This window comes from Podarcis bocagei (genome assembly GCF_964188305.1).
Source record: "Podarcis bocagei genome assembly, chromosome: 1".
NCBI classification, from domain to species: domain Eukaryota; kingdom Metazoa; phylum Chordata; class Lepidosauria; order Squamata; family Lacertidae; genus Podarcis; species Podarcis bocagei.
In genome coordinates, this window is record NC_138125.1 from 82,592,365 (window position 1) to 82,611,400 (window position 19,036).

A 19,036-nucleotide genomic window follows, 5' to 3' on the forward strand; every position below is an offset into this window, starting at 1 on the left:
AGGCATGCACACTGTGTTTCTGCATGCACAGATGCATCGAACCTTCCCCAGGGTCACAGCAGTCTGGGCTCTACCTGTCCACATCCCTCTGCCCACCATAGCAGCAGGTATTTTGTTCCTGCAATACTAACTTGAAGTAGCCACCCCTCCCAGAGGCCACTCTCACAGTCAGTTAGATTGCACTCACAAGCTTGCACCAGAAGAATGGACCCCACTGCCATACACCAGCCATAAATGAGGTTTAAGATTTACTGATTTGTATCGACTAATGTTGAACATACATTCTAAAACAACAGCAACAAAACCCCTTTCTCGCTAAGAGAAAACTATATAGTTTTACTCTTCACCCTTCCTCTCTTTACTCCCCTTCAAGGTGTGTGTGTTGTTGTTGTTGTTTTAAAAAACAAACTGTTTCAGTCAAGCATTGGTGCTTTTCAATAGGTTCAATACAGAGGCAAGTCTTCCCTCTGCAGAAGCTCAGTCCTGGCAAAGAACTCTTAATTATTGGCTCCGTCTAAATTTAAATCCACCCGGTCTGCTGCCCTTATTGACACAAGACCCCCATAAAAGTGCGTGGTTTAAAATTGTGCACCAAAAACTCTTATCCTGTGGACTCCACCCACATCAGCTTCTCATGATGGGTTTTATTAAAGCAAAAAGGCTAATTGGACAGCATCTGAAGGACTTAGAGCAACAGAACAACCTGGACATTATAAAGAAATTCTGTCCTTGGTATGCCTCCCCCCCCCCCTTCTCAGTTTGATTCCCTGGCACCATATTTGTATAAATTAACTATCCCAAAATACAGACGTGCCTTCACACTGGCCAGACTGGATGTGATGCCCTCTGAGGGCAGATACTAAAAGATTCCAACTGAGAAACACTCTGCCCCTGTGGAGATGGTAATCTGGAAAGAGTGGCTCATGTTCTCCTGTCCTGTCCTCTTTATAAAGATCTGAGGAATGAAATCATTAACCCACTCTTACGTACCCTCCCAGGCCACCCATCTGAGGCCACATTGTTCTTTCTTTTATCAGCTCAAAATGATCAGACAACAGCAAAGGTTGCTAGGTTTATTGAGGGTGCAATGAGATTAAGGACCACTATCTGAATGATAATATTGGCCATTTGATTGCCCTTTTTACCCATTGCTGTCTTTTTTATTTGTATATATATATTATTTGTATATATTGCTTGTTTTATGTTGCTATGGCCGTTGGCTAATGCGAATAAAGTTTATCTTATCAATAGGTTGTGTGGGTTTGGTTGGATGGAAACACAATAATTTACTTCTGTGCTTTGTGCAGATTTATAGAGAGTCACTGGTTTGTCTGGGTGACACAAATGAACCACATCCCAATGAACATTGATTATGACAAGAATGTGGACTGGCTTTCAACCCAGGTAATGTGCACAACGATTCCAGCAGTTATGATCATGAATATGAGACTTATACAGGAGGTGTCTTATCTTAGGAGCTGAAGTATAATTGAGTGACTGGAAGGGTTGGGTGTAACTGTATGTAAGAACTAATTGTGGAATACCAATAATGGGTTGGGGTGAAAGAGGACAGACTGTGGGAGTAAAAGAAGATTAGAAAAGGAATAACATGAATGCTTGCAAGTGTCTTCTTGACCCAGAACTTTTATACCACTTGTGTAACACATGGAACGTCCATCAATTATTGCTGCTTGAAGGCCCCATCAGGTTGAGTCCCATGTCCAGTGAAATCCTAATCCATCCTTCCTACCGCTCTCACTGCATTCATTATTTTGAACATGGGATTTTGTCATGGGTGGGTGGGGTGGCTGCTCACATGCTCCACATTTGGGCCCCAGAAGTCAGGCAATAATGGTGTTACTCTCTGTGCTGACCCTCTGTGGTTGACATGGGAACTGGGAAGGCACCGTATTTTTCGCTCTATAAGACGCACCCGACCATAAGATGCACCTAGTTTTAGAGGAGGAGAACAAGAAAAAAAATATTCTCTCCCTCTCTGCGCAGCATCTCTCCAGCAAAGCGGGAGCAGAAACGGAAGGGGCTCTGTTTCTCCTCCCGCTTTACTGAAGAGGCGCTGTGCAGCTTTCCTTCTCTGCGCAGCGCCTCTTCAGTGCTGAAGAGGTGCTGCGCAGAGAGGGAAGGCTGCGCAGCGCCTCTCCAGCGAAGCGAAGTCAGAACAGCAAGAGGGATCGTTGCGCAGCGAAAGCAGCAGTCCCGCTTACTGTTCTGGCTTCTGGGATAGCCATGCCAAGCCTCTTCAGGGCAGGGGGAGCGTTCCTCCCATTGCCCTGAAGAGGGTTAGCGCGGCTATCCCTGAAGCCAGGAGAACGGAAAGCCTCCTGAGCTCAGTGGGAGGAGCGCTCCTGAGGCTTTGCGTGGCTGTCCCTGAAGCCAGGAGAGTGAGAGGGATCAGTGCGCACCGATCCCTCTCCCCCTCCTGGCTTCAGGGATAGCTGTGCAGCCTGCATTCGCTCCATAAGACACACACACATTCCCTCTTACTTTTTAGGAGGGGGAAAGTGCGTCTTATACAGTGGTGCCTCGCAAGACGAAATTAATCCATTCCGCGAGTCTCTTCATCTTGCGGTTTTTTCGTCTTGCGAAGCACGGCTCTTAGCGGCTTAGTGGCTATTAACGGCTTAGCGGCTTTAAGAAAAAGGAAACAAGCTCACAAGAACTCGCAAGACGTTTCGTCTTGCGAAGCAAGCCCATAGGGAAATTCGTCTTGCGGAACGACTCAAAAAACGGAAAACTCTTTCGTCTTGCGCGTTTTTCGTCTTGCGAGGCATTCGTCTTGCGAGGTACCACTGTAGAGCGAAAAATATGGTATATGAGGTGTTGAAGTTTTTTGCTAGCGTTCACACAGACATATATTGTACAGCCCTGCGGTCAAGCGGGCCCATGTGGGGCAAGGCGATCTCATAGGTAAACTGCTCCCAGTTGTTAGGTCCATCTATTTATTATTGTTGTTCTTATTCTAAGGACTAGGATGGGGAGATGAGGGTATGCCACAGTTCATTCGGGTGCCTAGCTAGAACTGAAACATGAATATCCTCATGTGGTGCCTTTTTAAATATATTTTCTCTCTCTCCAGCTCCAGGCAACATGCAACGTAGACCAGTCCCTGTTCAACGACTGGTTCAGTGGGCATCTCAACTTCCAAATTGAGCACCAGTGAGTATATTCTTCTTTTTTTCACCAGTTGGAAGGTGTCTTGAGGATATCAACTAATATGAAGCCTAGAAAAAGAATGGGATCTATTTCCCCTAGAGGCTTATTTCATGCTGTAGTAGTGAGTGACCTTGTAGGGGGCTGAACAGGATGGAGGCCTCATGAGAAAGAACTTCCTGACAGTAAGAGCTGTTTGACAGTGGAATTTGCTGCCAAGGAGTGTGGTGGAGTCTCCTACTTTGGAGGTCTTTAAGCAGAGGCTTGACAACCATATGTCAGGAGTGCTCTGATGGTGTTTCCTGCTTGGCAGGGGGTTGGACTCGATGTCCCTTGTGGTCTCTTCCAACTCTATGATTCTATGATTCTATGAGAAACCTAACAATTCAAGAGCCTGGAGTCCTTTATGGTATACGTGTGATTCAGTCATGTGGACGACTGAGCTTGTAGGGCTTCACGTGCTGCTGCTGAAGCATCACGTGGGTAGGCTTTTGGGTATACAGTGGTACCTCGGGTTACGAACTTAATTTGTTCTGGAGGTCCGTTCTTAACCTGAGGTACCACTTTAGCTGATGGGGCCTCCTGCTGCCGCCACACCGCTGCCTCATGATTTCTGTTCTTATCCTGGGGCAAAGTTCGTAACCTGAAGTACTACTTCCGGGTTAGCGGACTTTGTAACCTGTAGTGTTTGTAACCCGAGGTACCACTGTAATGAGGAAGCAGAGCTGGACAAGGGATATTGCGAAGTTGAATTCCTGTGTGAAAACAGCCTTGGACCAGGGGGGCACCCAGGACATGATAAGCTTAAGCTGGCAATGCAAGAGGACCCAATGCTATGATTATAATTTTAGGATAAGGCCCTCTGCAACAGTTGTTTACAGAAGAAATCATTAAGCTTGTAAGTGATTATTTGGCTCGGGCAAGCTTCACAAAGAAGTATTGCACACACTAATGAGATTTTGGGAGGAAGAAGAAGGCTCTCTAGAGCTCTGAGGAAGCCATGAGACCTGGCAGCTGCCTCTCTCCCTCTCTCCACAGCCTTTTCCCCACCATGCCTCGACACAACTTCCACAAGGTGACCCCCTTGGTGAAGTCCCTATGTGCAAAGCACGGCATTGAGTACCAGTCCAAGCCTCTGCTCACAGCCTTTGCAGACATTGTACAGTAAGTATCAGTGAATGTGAAAGCACCAGTACCCCCTGCAAGTTCCAGGAGGAAGGATAGCTCCCCTGTGGGGGGAGAGACATCAGACCGACATCTTGTGAAAGGGCACAAAAAGAAAAGGGAAGGGGGGCGGAATAATATGGGACCCCCAGTCTCCAGCCATTGCTTCCAATAATGCAAACAGATAGCTGGGAAGAATGCCCTGAGGAAACAATATTTGTTAACGTTCAGAGTTTTCAGCACTCTCTTAATTGTTCTAGAAATCATAATCAGGGCTGCATACATTCTGCTTGCCCTCCTCCTAAAAACACATCAAAACTTGGTGCGAAGGAATCGGAACATTTCTGAGCACACACATAAGTCAGGGATGGGAAATGTGTTACCCAGCAGAAGACTCTGATCAGGCTCTGCCAGAAGCAGCCAATAGAAATAGATACTGGAAACCACTGGAATCTAATGCCGTTGTTAAAAAGCAGCTTGAACGCAGGTTGGTGGAGTTTGAAAATGTTGGCACTGCCCGTGTTTTGGTTGTCCCCCTTCAAATATTCCTATCTGACCATAAGGCTTAGAAACAACAACACAGAGCTTAGTGCATGATTAGAGCATAACTCCTGCGCAGTATGCAAGGAGGTCTGTAGAATATGCACATCCCAGAAAAATGGACAGCCTTCATTGAATGAGCACAGAGTAGGTGGAAAGCTAATTGGGATGGCTGTTGATATTAATGTTAATTTATGTACATAGTTTAAGTCTCTTTGAGTTTGCTTTTAATAAAAAAGCTAATAGTCAATTCAATAATAATAATAATAATAATAATAGTAATAATAATAATAATAGCTAGTGAAAGTAGTTTGCCTGAGCTTTTGCAAGAGCATGGTGGCAAAGTCAAAACAAGCATTTGTGGATTCTGAGCTCTGTGGGTTAGTTCACACATACCTACTGCATCTCTTGACTGCTTGGCTCCTCAAAACTTGCAGACAAAGTGTGCAGACTGAGCCCACTGAAAAGAACTGCTCTGAGATGACTTGAAAGTTCTGTCCTGTCTCACCTGGAATGGCTCATTCGTACAGCATTTGCTGCAGCAATCAGGTGTTGAGCCTGCATGTGTGAACCAGCCCTGTGGCTCTCTCCATGAGATGGTGCTGCATCCTTCCTTGTGCTTTTAATGCCACCCCCCCCCCCACTTGCTGCTATATTACGGGTTTTTTCTTATCGTAACATGCTCACTCAATGACTATAGTGCCCTGAGAATTCCTGGCTCAATATCGAACCTCTTTTTCTGGTTTGTTTCTTCATGTTTCCTGACTTGACCCTTTTTATCCTCGTTCCAGTTCTCTGAAGGATTCAGGAGAGCTTTGGCTTGATGCATACTTGCATCAGTAAGAAGCAGCTGACATCTCTCACCCTTGCTGCCTCCTGCCATTGGCATCTTGAAGAGCGCAGAGGCCTGGCTTAATCAACCGCGGGCAGCTGGCTGAGCTGAATGCTGGGACTGAGTATGATGTTTCAAGAAGTCTTGTTCCTTCCTCTTCACTCATGCACCTCACTCTCCTTCTTTCTGCTCTTGGAAGATACTGCAACCTTTCCAGATGTGCACGTTCACCAGGGAGAACTCTTCAGGACCAGGAAACGATGCTCATTTCTTTGCCACCATTTCACTTGCTTTGTATGTAGAAGGGAAATCTTACTTAGGGATCTCTTAAGGCTTCTGTCACCCTGGGGTTGAGCTTGCCTGGCTCCCTCCTAGAGTAAACAAGGACCGAGGATGTGGATGTAGTCTGATGAGCAAGGTGGAGAGGAGAAAGCTTAGGGAAGGAGAAGAAAATGCAGGATCTGAGGAGCTGTTGGTAGAAAGATTAGGACACGAAAGCTTGAAGTTGGGAAATGAGGCATAACCAGGATTAGAGAAGACAACAGATGCCAAACTACTGTGCAGGTGATTGTGAGTAGAGAGCAGTCAAATACTGATACAGGCACACATTCCAGGGCCAGGCTAGAGAATGGCCAGCCTACCTTAACTACAGAAAGCAGTTTGGACTAGGCTTTTTGAGCTCAGGAGTCCAAGACATTCCTGGGTGTACTTTTCACAAAGACAAAAAAGTGCCTTAATTACAGACGTGGCACTACTACCACTCCACAGGGCCATATTTTGAAAGGGGGATAATGAATGTCTGGTCTGGCTACTGCTCAAACTTCCAGAGGCAAATTGGGAGTACGAAGATGCCCAAGTCTCTCAGCTTAGCTACTGATATGCCTCGAGAACAAATAGTATATACTTTCGCACAACTGGAACTGCACTCTTTCTGTATTGCTCAGTTGCTAAGGGCTGTTTCTAGATCACATACCTGATTACACTAATTCTGTTCTACAAATAGGACTAAACCTCTGGGGTGTTTGCTGCTACAACAGAGGGGGTGACAGCAACTAAAGCACAAGTCCAGACCAGGCATTCTCAAAGTTGTCATAGTCTTTCCTTGTCTCTAAATCAGCCTTTCTCAGCCTGTGGGTCCCCAGATGTTGTTGAACTGCAACTCCCATCACCCCTAGCTAGCAAGGCCAGAGCTCAGGGATGATGGGAGTTGTAGTCCAACAACATCTGGGGACCCACAGGTTGAGAACCTCTGCAATTGAGAATGAGGGGAAGAAGAGTTTGAATTTTCTCATGCTTATTTCACCTGGTGTCTGATTAGAAGAGTTTGGATTTGATATCCCGCTTTATCACTACCCTAAGGAGTCTCAAAAGGGGCGCGGGTGGCGCTGTGGGTAGAACCTCAGCGCCTAGGACTTGCCGATCGCATGGTCGGCGGTTTGAATCCCCGCGGCGGGGTGAGCTCCCGTCGTTCGGTCCCAGCTCCTGCCCACCTAGCAGTTTGAAAGCACCCTTAAATGCAAGTAGATAAATAGGTACCGCTTTATAGCGGGAAGGTAAACGGCGTTTCCGTGTGCTGCTCTGGTGCCGTTTTGCCAGAGCAGCTTCGTCACGCTGGCCACGTGACCCGGAAGTGTCTGCGGACAGCGCTGGCTCCCGGCCTCTAGAGTGAGATGAGCGCACAACCCTAGAGTCTGTCAAGACTGGCCCGTACGGGCAGGGGTACCTTTACCTTTACCTTTAAGGAGTCTCGAAGTGGCTAACATTCTCCTTTCCCTTCCTCCCACACAACAAACACTCTGAGGTGAGTGGGGCTGAGAGACTTCAGAGAAGTGGGACTAGCCCAAGGTCACCCAGCAGCTGCATGTGGATGAGCGGAGACGCGAACCTGGTTCCCCAGATTACGAGTCTACCGTTCTTAACCACTACACCACACTGGCTCTCTTAGTTGTGCAATTAGTTTTTATGGGGGGAAAGTCACCATGAGGTGTCTGTAATTCCTTCATGGCTTCTTATTCACACAAATGTCCTCCCTTATGGTGAAACTGGGATGCATAGCCTTGGGGCATTTTGGCTACTGAAAACAAATGGCACTTCATGGTGACATTGCCCCCCCCCCCGACAATTTGCGTGTCATCAACTTTCTCTAACAGCTAAGAGATGCATCTGCTGGATCATTCTGTTCTTCCTGTTCCAAAGGCAGATAGTAGGAAGGTTCACACCCAAGTTGCTGCCTTGGGCTTCTCCAGGAGGAAGGGCGGGATATAAATAGAATAAATAAAAATAATAAATAATAAAGTGAGACTTTGATTCTCCGAAGGAGAGACCATATGGAAATGTATCTCCCCACAAAATGGGTTTTGCTGTGCAGTTCAATGATTGGGTTTACACAGTGCAATTTTTCTAGAAAAAGAGGTGCCAGAACTCACCATGACCGCCTCCCTTGTTCTCTTATAATGGCAATGGCAGCCACCTTAGAGGCGCCAGAACTGAGTTCCAGTGAGTTCTGGCTGGAAAAAAAGAGCCCTGGGTTTATATGCATAGCAGTGATTAGGAGAGAGGGACCTAAGCTGAGAAGTAGACCAGAAATCCATTCATAATGAAAATCTGTTAGAGTGGAGTTGCCAAACCTCCCAGCGACTGGGTATTAGTTTTCCATATGAATGCCTGGTGGTTTGAGACAAGACCCATAGCTCTAGACAGGAGTTGTCACCCACTTATAAGCTTTAAAGCTTTAACATTCCAGTCCAGAGGGAAGGGTGATGCAGCCTTCAAAACAAGCCAGTATATCACCTCTGGTTCTTTCTTGTATAATGTGCCTCTTAGGAATGCTTTTGGGGGAAAAGCATGCTGCCTTGGATTGCCACCATAGCCTTATGTTGCCATTTGAAAGAATCTGTAGAACACGAAAAAGTGCATCTGCCAAATTAGACATGTGGAGTTGCTCCTGTTCCTTTGAAAATGAAGCCCTAACATTGAAGCATCTTTCTTTTCTCAACCTCTAGTCTTTCCTTCCGTGAGTTGATGCCAACCTTTCTTCTTCCAATCTTCACTATCTGCTGATTTTATATAAGCAGCATGTGATGGCTTCCTTCCTTCCTTCCTTCCTTCCTTCCTTCCTTCCTTCCTTCCTTCCTTCCTTCCCTCCTTCCCTCCTTCCCTCCCTCCCTCCCTCCCTCCCTCCGGTAAACGTTTCCTGATTGCACATGTTGCCGTCTGCCAAAAACTGCCAATGACACCAAACTAGATGTGGTAGTGGAGAACCAGGACTGGATCATCAGTTTCTTTAAATTTTGACAAATAGGAGCTGCAGGTGTTTGTGTCCAAAATCTAAATGGGGGGTCCACCCTTCACTCCAGTTGCTATTTGCCATTAGAGACAAGGTAAATGTGCACAGGCTGCACCCATAAAGGGGCAATAAAAGCAACTGGAATGGCTTAATTCAGTGGGAAAATAGCACAAGTATTAACTTTTCAGGTAGTTGGCTGCTATTTGTCAGTTTTTAAGAGGCATATCTCTGCTGCCTTGTCTAGTTTGGCCCTGCTTGTTATAGAAGTGCCCTTTGCAGGGTTGTGGCATAGGATAAAAAACACCACTACCCCTGCGCTTATTATTAAGAGAGGATGGAAAGGCTGGAGGCAGAGGAGTGTTTGTCTCCCCCATGGATGAAAACTCTGGACATACAGTATTCTCTTGCGTGTGAATTTTTTTGATGGGGATAACCATACTGTAAAAAAAAAAAGAAACCATAATGTGAGTGTTGAATAAATAAGAGTAGGTGAAGCAAACAGTGTGCACATCTTTTTATCTTTTCCACCATTCTGTTCATTTTCCTTCTTCTCTTGCTTCATACCATACACCCTGCTCCCCAACAAACACATACGTTCATTGAGTGTGTGAGGAGGTAGGGTGATTGTGTCCATGGCCACGATCCTTTGGCAGACATACATGCATCACTAGCAAGAAAGGGCTCCTTTCTGTGGATGGCTTTGCCACCAGTCCTTCTGACCTGAGCAGGCTCTCTGAGAAGTTTGGAAAGCAGTATTTTCTGATGTTCACATTTGGAATGGCATGATACCATGGGCGGAACTAGAATTCAACATATCACTAAGTGAGGTATGCACACGGGGAACAAGGTCTGCTGATGCAATGGGACTTTCCCCCTTCTACCCCTGTGCACTCCTTGAAACTGTTCTGTGGACCCCCCCCAACCATCTAGAGCAGATTTAGGGGTTGTGGGGGCACACATGGGGGGAAGAGAGAGAGGAAAGCCCTATTGTATGAGCAGACCTTATTGCACGCATGCAGCAACTTAGTTGAATCCCATCCCACTCAAGTTTCATGTGGGTTTGAAGCTTGTTTGTTTGTTTGTTGAGGTGTCCACACAACACCCTCCTCATCTTAGTGGCAGCCTGCAGTTTCCCTCCGCTAAATTTTGATTTTTCCAATTGTAGGATAATCTGATAAAGGAATAAAATCTAATATAAAATTACATGTCACCTGACTGGACACACTAAAGTGCATTGCATGGGTGTGTTTTCCTAATAAATACGTGTCCAAAAAGAGGTCACGGACACCATGTGATTTATTGCTGACCTGCTCCTGACACATGCAGAGCTATGCATGTGAGAAGGGATTTATGGTGCCCCTGATGGTATATGGGGTGGAGATTGGTCAAGAGGCAGCTATCTTTCACTTGTGCCAGCCTACAGAACATACTGTTTGCAACAAAGCACATGCTCCAGGCAACACCCTGGTACATAGATATCCAGAGATATAAAGCCTGATGTGTATGTGTGGGTGGGGAGTGCCATAGTTTCTCAGACCCACAGATGATTTTCCTTTCCCACACTCTTAGGCTGCTGTTGCAACACAGAGTGATATATTCTGCTAGATGATGATCAGGTGTAACACAAATCAATTGCAAATTTAAGGGGATGGGTGTGCAGTGCAACACATTTGATAATACTGAGTATAGGTGTAGCATAAAATAGCCCCAAGATTTCTCTGCAAGAAGAGTTGTCTTAGTCAACTGCTGCTCTAAAAGGTAAAGGACCCCTGACAGTTAAGTCCAGTCGTGAACGACTCGGGTTGCGGCACTCATCTCACTTTACTGGCACAGGGAGCTAATGTTTGTCCGCAGACAGTTTTTCCGGGTCATATGGACAGCATGACTAAGGTGCTTCTGGTGAACCAGAGCAGTGCACAGAAACACTATTTACCTTCCCACCAGAGCGGTACCTATTTATCTACTTGCACTTTGATGTGCTTTTGAACTGCTAGGTTGGCAGGAGCTGGGACTGAGCAATGGGAGCTCACCCCATCGCGGAGATTCGAACCACTGACCTTCTGATTGGCAAGCCCTAGGCTCAGTGGTTTAGACCACAGCGCCACCCATGTCCCTAACTGCTACTCTAGCTGAGTCAAAAGATGTCTACATATTTCCTTAGAGGAACAGCTGCAGGAACCTTCCACTTTGAAATCTTGAAATCAACTATATGAATGCTGTTGCTGCTATTTATTTATATATCAACACCATACTCAAACCATCCAAGTCCCAAAGGTGAACCATTCTCCAACAGAATGCAAAGGGGACAGTGCTGAATAAATGTCCTCTGCAGCGTCCACATTTATTTGTATATTTCAATCTTTCTACCATTTAACACAAGACAGGGTACATAGAGATCCCAAGCCCTCTCCCATCCAGGCTCTGACCATATCCAGACCTAATAATAATAATAATAAATTATGCCCCACCCACTCTGGGTGGCTTCCAACAAAATATTAAAATACAATAGTGCATCAAACATTAAAAGCTGCCCTAAACAGGGCTGCCTTCAGATGTCTTCTAAAAGTCTGGTAGTTGTTTTTTTCTTTGACATCTGATGGGAGGGCATTCCATAGGTTGGGTGCCACTAGGGTGAGAAGGCTCTCTGCCTGGTTCCCTGTAACTTGGCTTCTCGCAGTGAGGGAATCGCCAGAAGGCCCTCAGCGCTGGACCTCAGTGTCCGGGCGGAACGATGGGAGTGGAGACGCTCCTTCAGGTATACTGGACCGAGGCCGTTTAGGGCTTTAAAGGTCAGCACCAACACTTTGAATTGTGCCCAGAAACGTACTGGGAGCCAATGTGGTCTCGGCGGCTGCCCCCAGTCACCAGTCTAGCTGCCGCATTCTGGATTAGTTGTAGTTTCCGGGTCACCTTCAAAGGTAGCCCCACATAGAGGACATTGCAGTAGTCCAAGCGAGAGATAATTAGAGCATGCACCACTCTGGCGAGACAGTCCGCTGGCAGGTAGGGTCTCAGCCTGCATACCAGATAGAGCTGATAAACAGCTGCCCCGGACACAGAATTGACCTGTGCCTCCATGGACAGCTGTGAGTCCAAAATGACTCCCAGGCTGCACACCTGGTCCTTCAGGGGCACAGTTACCCCATTCAGGACTAGGGAGTCCTCCACACCTGCCCGCCTCCTGCCCCCCCAAAACAGTACTTCTGTCTTGTCGGGATTCAACCTCAATCTGTTAGCCGCCTAGCACCTTGTAGCACCTCACAATATTGAACTTAATTATTCCGCTCACAAAAAAGCTTCCCATTTTATTCCACTTGGGTGTCTGAGAATGTGAATTCATGATACACTGATCGGGGCAGAGGAAGGGGGGTGCGGTGGGTGCAGCCCACCCTGAGTGTCACCACTGGGGTGTGTGTGACAAAATGCCAGGCGGCACTCACTGCAGGGCCTGCAGTGCGCCAGAGCCACGTTGTTTTGGACAACCTGTTCCTTGAAAGCCATTCTCACTTCTGGGATTAGGATAATGATCTGGATTAGAAGAATGATCTGGGGAGGGTTGCACTTCCTCTGAAGGAACAGATCTGTGCTTGCCTACAACTTCCTTCCAGCTACCTATTTGTCCAGCTGCCTAGTGTGATCTTCTGTGAAGGTAAGCAGCTCTCAAGTCTCTTGGGAAGAGATATTTCACCTCATAACTACCTGATCCTTAAACTGGAGCTGCCAGGCCTTGAACCTGGGACATTCTACATATCAAACATGTGCTCTACCACAAAGCTAACATCCCTCCCTACAATAATGTATTATATGATGTCATATCATATAAGAAGCATTGTCTCTACCACTCATGAAATACTACTTCCTCTCTAAATAGAATCAGCCAGATGAACACATATTTATTCTTGGTATCACTAGTGAAAAGGGAAGATGTCTGGCACATAGCACCTTACATTTGGAAACCTGATGCTGTGAACACATTTGCAGATGACCTGATTTTCAGTCAAAGTTCCATATATAACAAATTAGTTCCTTAGCTGCGCAAGCGGTGTTTTGTTTTTTATTTGGGCAAAAGCAGAATAAAAACAGGGAGGTTGGCAAATGGCAAATAAGCTTTTAGACAAGGGGGGGGGGAGAAGGAAATAATGTATTTAAATAAATATTGAGGTAATAGCCCGTTTTGGGATAACCGTTTGTTTTATCGTTCCATTTTCTGTGGATAGTTTATTGTTTTTAAACAATTGTTTTGGTGTTTGAGTCTGAACTACCACTTCAAGGCGATTTTATATTATGAAGCACCTTGATATCTGAGGACGAAAGACAATATACAAAATTAGTTAGTTAGTTAGTTAGTTAGTTAGTTAGTTAGTTAATAATACAGCCCAATCCTATGTGTGTTTACTCTGGTAAATCCTATTGAGTTCAAAGCGATTTGCAGACTGATCCTACCTAGTGACTCTCCTCTTTTTCACAGCCTCCTCTCCCCTCCATCAGTCCATCCTACTGCCTCCATCGTCTAGTGTTTACCTTCCCTCAGTCGCTGTTCCTTTAAGGCTCTGCCTGACAGTGTGTGCCTCCCAGTGCTATTTTTCCAGAAAAAGAGGTGCCAGAACTCTCCATGAACGCCTTCCTTGTTTTTTTAGAATGGCAATGGCGCCCACCTGAGAGGTGGAAAAAAAAGGCCCTGGTGCCTCCGATGTCAGGTTGCCAGTCAGGACAGGAGAAAGGAGGTGAGCTAGGACCTTAATCTGCCACTGAAGCGTCCAACTCAGGCCCATTGTAGGCTCAAAGCAGTTCCTCTGTCATCTTAAACTTCCCCAAGCTGTTTAGAATACTGTAGTTCATTTCCTTAAAATATATTCTGGGAATAAATGTAGATCATCCTACATTGAAATGCACAATTCATGATGAAATCCTTAGTCTCAAAGCAGTTCCTATCTCTTTAATGAAATACTTGGGCCTGAGAAGGTTGCTCCTATCGGATCTTTTTTAAGAGTCAAGTATCAGCTTGCAAGTCCATGTACCAGATTTCAGATATACTCCTCTGTTTGCTCACTAGCTTCCAGCCTTCCAGCCACAGAGAAAATATACTTGCATGCAAGTATAAAATGAAGCAATGGCTTTTATAATAACTGAGTTGCAACACAGTTACTGCATTATAAAAGCCATTGTTTATTTGTTTAAAAAAGAATTAACAAACTTTATTAAATCTCATATATAGATATAGTGTGTAACATAAGATAGCAAAATACACACATTTAATAAATGTTCATATTATAATTATGTTATACTTAATATTTTACCACACAGAAAAACTTATGTATATTCACCCACATTTATACTTTATTTATTCTTCATAAATTCAATAAGAGGGTTGAATGTAATTTTATTTCTCTTTCTTGTCTGCTTTCTCTCACTCTGATCACTTCCATCAGCTTGCACTTGTACTGCTACCTCCCAAATGTTTGTTGCCCATTCTTTAACTCTTGGTGGTGACCTATTTTTCCATTTTTGTACAATGAGCATGCAAGCAGCTACTATCAAATTCCATATTAACTTCTTATGGTTTATTTAATAATTTATAATGACAATTTCTTATTAATACCCTGTCCATCTGGCTGGGTTTCCCCAGCCACTCTGGGCGGCTTCCAACAGAATACTAAAAACACAAGAAAACATCAAACATTAAAAACCTACCTAAACAGGGCTGCCTTCAGATGTCTTCTAAAACTCAGATAGTTGTTTATTTCTTTGACATCTTATGACAGGGCGTTCCACAGGGTGGGTGCCACCACCAAGAAGGCCCTCTGCCTGGTTCCCTATAATCCCACTTTTTGCAGTGAGGGTACCTCCAGAAGGCCCTCAGTTTGTGGATCTAAGTACTCTAATAATAGGTCAAAACCAGCTCTTTGAATTGGTCCTGCAAACAAATTGTCAATCAGTGCAGTCAGGCCAGGATCAATGTAATATTCTCAAACTGCCTTGCTCCGGTGAGCAACCTGCCCGCTGAATTCTGGACTAGCTGAAGTTTCCAAACCATCTTCAGAGGCATCCCTACATATTTTTCATACATAACCACCCTTATGGGGGCAAGAAGACCTTTAACAGGATCCACCAGTGAGATTGACAACACACACCTGCTCTTTGTAAAAACGCAACAGACCAGCAACAAGGTGAGCCATAGAACGCTAGGGAAGAACAAAGCATCTGGAACAGCACCACCTAGTGGCACGTGCTGGGTACTCCCTTACTTGCTATGTATTCAGCAAGGCAAAAGCAGAACCTCTCACTGCCCCCACCCCAACACCAAAAACAATTCAAAACGTGGATGCCAGTGAATGTCATTAGGGTGTTCAATGGAGAATAGTTGTGCACTCTGTACCTGCTGCAATTCTCTCTTCCACTCATCTATTACAGGTACAGGAGCACTGGCCTCTAAACTAGCTATTCTAAATGTTGTGCTGTCACTGACCCTCCCACCAGTGTCACCCATGGCTCCCTTTGACTACATTTGTTCCCCCTTTTGGTCTATGGACCACATTAAAGCGCTCTCTGTGTGTGCACTGTTAGGACAGCCCCTCTAATTTCCATTCAGGTTTCACCTTGGCTATTATTTACATAAAGTTACATAGAACTTGGCCTGAAAATACAGTCCTCCAGATTTTTTTCCAGGAGTTCAGTGTTGCTTTATATGATGTACCGTCTTAGTACAGGGGTAGGCAACCTAAGGCCCGGGGGCCGGATGCAGACCAATCGGCTTCTCAATCCAGCCCCCAGACGGTCCAGGAATCAACGTGTTTTTACATGCGTAGAATGTGTCCTTTTATTTAAAATGCATCTCTGGGTTACTTGTGGGGCCTGCCTGGTGTTTTTACATGAGTAGAATGTGTGCTTTTATTTAAAATGCATCTGTAGGTGTGCAAATATCCAAAGTGTGGGGTCAGGTGGGATTACTATGAGGAATTATAAAATATGCATCAAGCCATTGTGTCCACAATGAATGCATGGTGTTGACTGGGTTTGATACATTGACAATAATTTCTGATCAAATCCCACAACCCTCTGCATCTCTGGCCATTTTCCCTACTGCCCATTTCTCTCTCTTCACAAGTCACGTACACAGCCCAGTTGCTGTGGGCAAGTTTCTTTGATGTAGCTTTCTGATATGTTAATCTTAGGATGTTAATCTTAGGGCCAGGAAACAGATCTCACATGAAGGTGATAATGATCGCTGTCCTCCTGGCCATCCTTCTTATCATGTGTATTGCTTGTTTATCACCTCCCGGGGTTGCCAAATGTCCTCCTTTGTAGTTCTGTTATTTGTTTACCCCAGAAATATGTGTGCTTAATTAGTTTAACTTGTCCCCATTTGGGGTTTGTTGAAATGTCAGAAGAAAGGGGGAGCCACTAGGGGCGCATTGGAAGATGGCTGGCAATACCATCTCTCCGACCCACACGGGGTAATTAAGAGGCTGTTATGGGAGTAGGCAGCCTCCCTTGTTGCCCCAAGGAAATGGGGAACACTGCCCTTGCCTGCTGTGCCCATAAGTCACCCCCTAATTCGAAAGAAGGGGGTGAGGGCCCTAGGCAGAATGCCCCCATGTGGACCTCGACTCTCCTGGACGCTGTCTCTGATCGCGCACTAGCTGCAGCAATTTGGAATAATTAATTACAAAAGAAGCAAATGCACATATTTCAAGTGAAGAAGGGGAGTGAAGTCTGCTAATTTAAGTGACCTCTGCGAAAGAAGACGACGGGTTGGAGAAACAGGAATATTTTACGATGGAAGATACACCAAAGGTTGGGTATGTTGACAACGGGACTGAATGGGGGGACCGGACCTTTTTTACTTTCCTTCTATGTGATTTACAAGAACCCCTCCTCATTAGAATCGTCAGTTGAACTGACCCAAGCAGGATGATTAAGGTCTGTGTGGAGATAAACTTTAACCAAAAGTATGCTTTATGGAGATCGAGAAGCAATAAGAGCTTTTGGAATAGTGCAGCAATTAATTCGGAGTCGCCATCTTGCCAAAGGATTTATAGCCAAGAGGAAAAACGGACTTGTTTTCAGACTGCATTCCTGGTGAATCTCCTCAGAGGTTTTGAGAAAGGAGGCAGATTGGTGAAGATTAATGACGCTAAGACTGTTTTGATGTATGGAAGTGATGTTATATGGAAAACGTCTGGATATGGTTACTGGATAAAAAAAATAATATCCACGCAGGATTACAAACTGTTCTAACCAGCTTGTGGAGACTATCAGAGGTCACAAAGAGAAAAGAAAAATATATGAAAATAACAACAAGAGATGTGGAAAAACAATAAGAAAGGACTGGATAGTACTGTGAACATCATAAAGTTAGATTTGTGGACATTAAAACAGCAGCAAGAAGCAAGAAGTTGATGGGATCCCCTTCGGAACTTGAAATATGGGTACCCCCAACAAAAATTTAAAATTCGGCTGTGTAATTTGGAATTTATGTAATTTGGTTTGATTTGATGTGATTGGTTGGTTAATAAAAAATTATTCTTAAAAAAAAAGAAATGTCAGAAGAAATCTGATTGGTTCTTACGAACGCTCTGTAAAAAGTTCTTTTGTGAATAAAACGACCTGCGCTGAGGGATAGAGAGAGACAGACAGAGAATATTATACACACCCTTCCCAGAGTCTTGCTGGTTCAAGTCTCTGTGTGTATTCTTATTAATCAGAGTTCAATCCTTCCTTTACTTTGTGAACGCCTCATGCATCTCTGGGCTATTTGTGGGGCATAGGAATTCATTCCCCCCCCCCAAAGTATAGTCTGGCCCACCACATGGTCTGAGGGATGGTGGACCGGCCCACAGCTGAAAAAGGTTGCTGGCCCCTGCCCTGACTTAGTACCTCAGTGGCAGGGTTATTTCCCCAAATGTCCCCGGGAGAGTGCTTTGGCTCAGAAGCTGAACACATCATTTGCATGCGGAAGTCCTCAGTTTCACTCCCTGGCATCTCCCGGTTAAAAAATAATAATCATAGGAAGGGTGTAACTTATCCCTTTTGCAAAATCCTTGGCACTGAGATCAGAAACAGTGAAGTAATCACATTCTTCTGTTGAAATGGGCAGCATTGCATAGAAAGTTTTGGTACTGCCAGGAAAATGAGCCAAGTAGTTCACAAAGTCACATGTGGCAAGCCTCCTTTCCATTGGCTGGGGCTGTTGTAGTCCAGAACTCCTTGAGGGAGGCACCAGGTTGGGAGAGCCAAGTTTAATATATAGGGTTGCACTCAAAACCTATGTGTGAGGGCAAGGCTACTTGTGCAGTGGGGGTTTCTAACATCACCCTCTCACTTTAGAATACTGTATCCCTGAAGAGCCTTTCTTGGGGTTTGGGGAACACTCAGGAAAAGTCTGGGTGACTGCTGTGGGAGGTAGCAGCGGTCTTCTTTATTTTTATCGTTTTTCAGCTGAAATGTTCACAGCTTAGTATCAAAAGGTTCTCACGAGTAACATCTTGTTACATTTATTTCACAATATTTAGCTTTCAGCACTTTAGCTAAAGTGTGGGCAGAAAGTAGGTCTACTGCTAGATATCTGGGTAGTTTGAAGTACATCAGGGAGTAGAACTGATTCCTAACTGTTTAGCGGCAGAAACAACAAAATTAATCCCCTTCGACGCTTACACTTCGTGATGTTAGTTGACTACGGCTGCCAAATGTCAAAAGGTGAAAATCCAGACACAAAAATTGAGGGCTTTTTTATTTTTTTGCAAGCTATCCAAAAAGAAAATGAAGTGTTTGAGCTATTTTAGTCGACCCACTATGCAACAGCCATGGAAAAAGCAAAATTCATGTTAGGGTCAAAAGGACTGAGAATAAAACTGCCGATAATCATAATGCCATGATCGAGGCTGATTCGACCCTGAACAGATTAACATTATTAGAATGATATTAGATATATCGTTGTAAAACATCACAGGGCGTACTTGTAATTTAGATTGCTTTTCTTACCTCGTTGTTGGTTTATTTTCATCAAAACGCTGCTGGTTGCTCTTAATAACAGATTAAGAACATTA

At 44.9% G+C, this 19,036-nt stretch overlaps 1 protein-coding gene across 1 annotated transcript in view; it reads left to right on the forward strand.

The window, feature by feature from the left end:
* The window catches only part of LOC308593539 (acyl-CoA (8-3)-desaturase-like), a 35,727-nt gene extending 26,238 nt beyond the window's left edge, over window positions 1-9,489 (forward strand). The window contains exons 9-12 of the mRNA XM_081205999.1: window positions 1,308-1,404; window positions 3,095-3,174; window positions 4,207-4,332; window positions 5,664-9,489. Coding sequence (XP_081062125.1) covers window positions 1,308-1,404; window positions 3,095-3,174; window positions 4,207-4,332; window positions 5,664-5,715 — 355 coding nt within the window. The 3' untranslated portion in view covers window positions 5,716-9,489. The remainder of the gene's footprint in view (window positions 1-1,307; window positions 1,405-3,094; window positions 3,175-4,206; window positions 4,333-5,663) is intronic.
* Window positions 9,490-19,036: the final 9,547 nt, after the last annotated feature.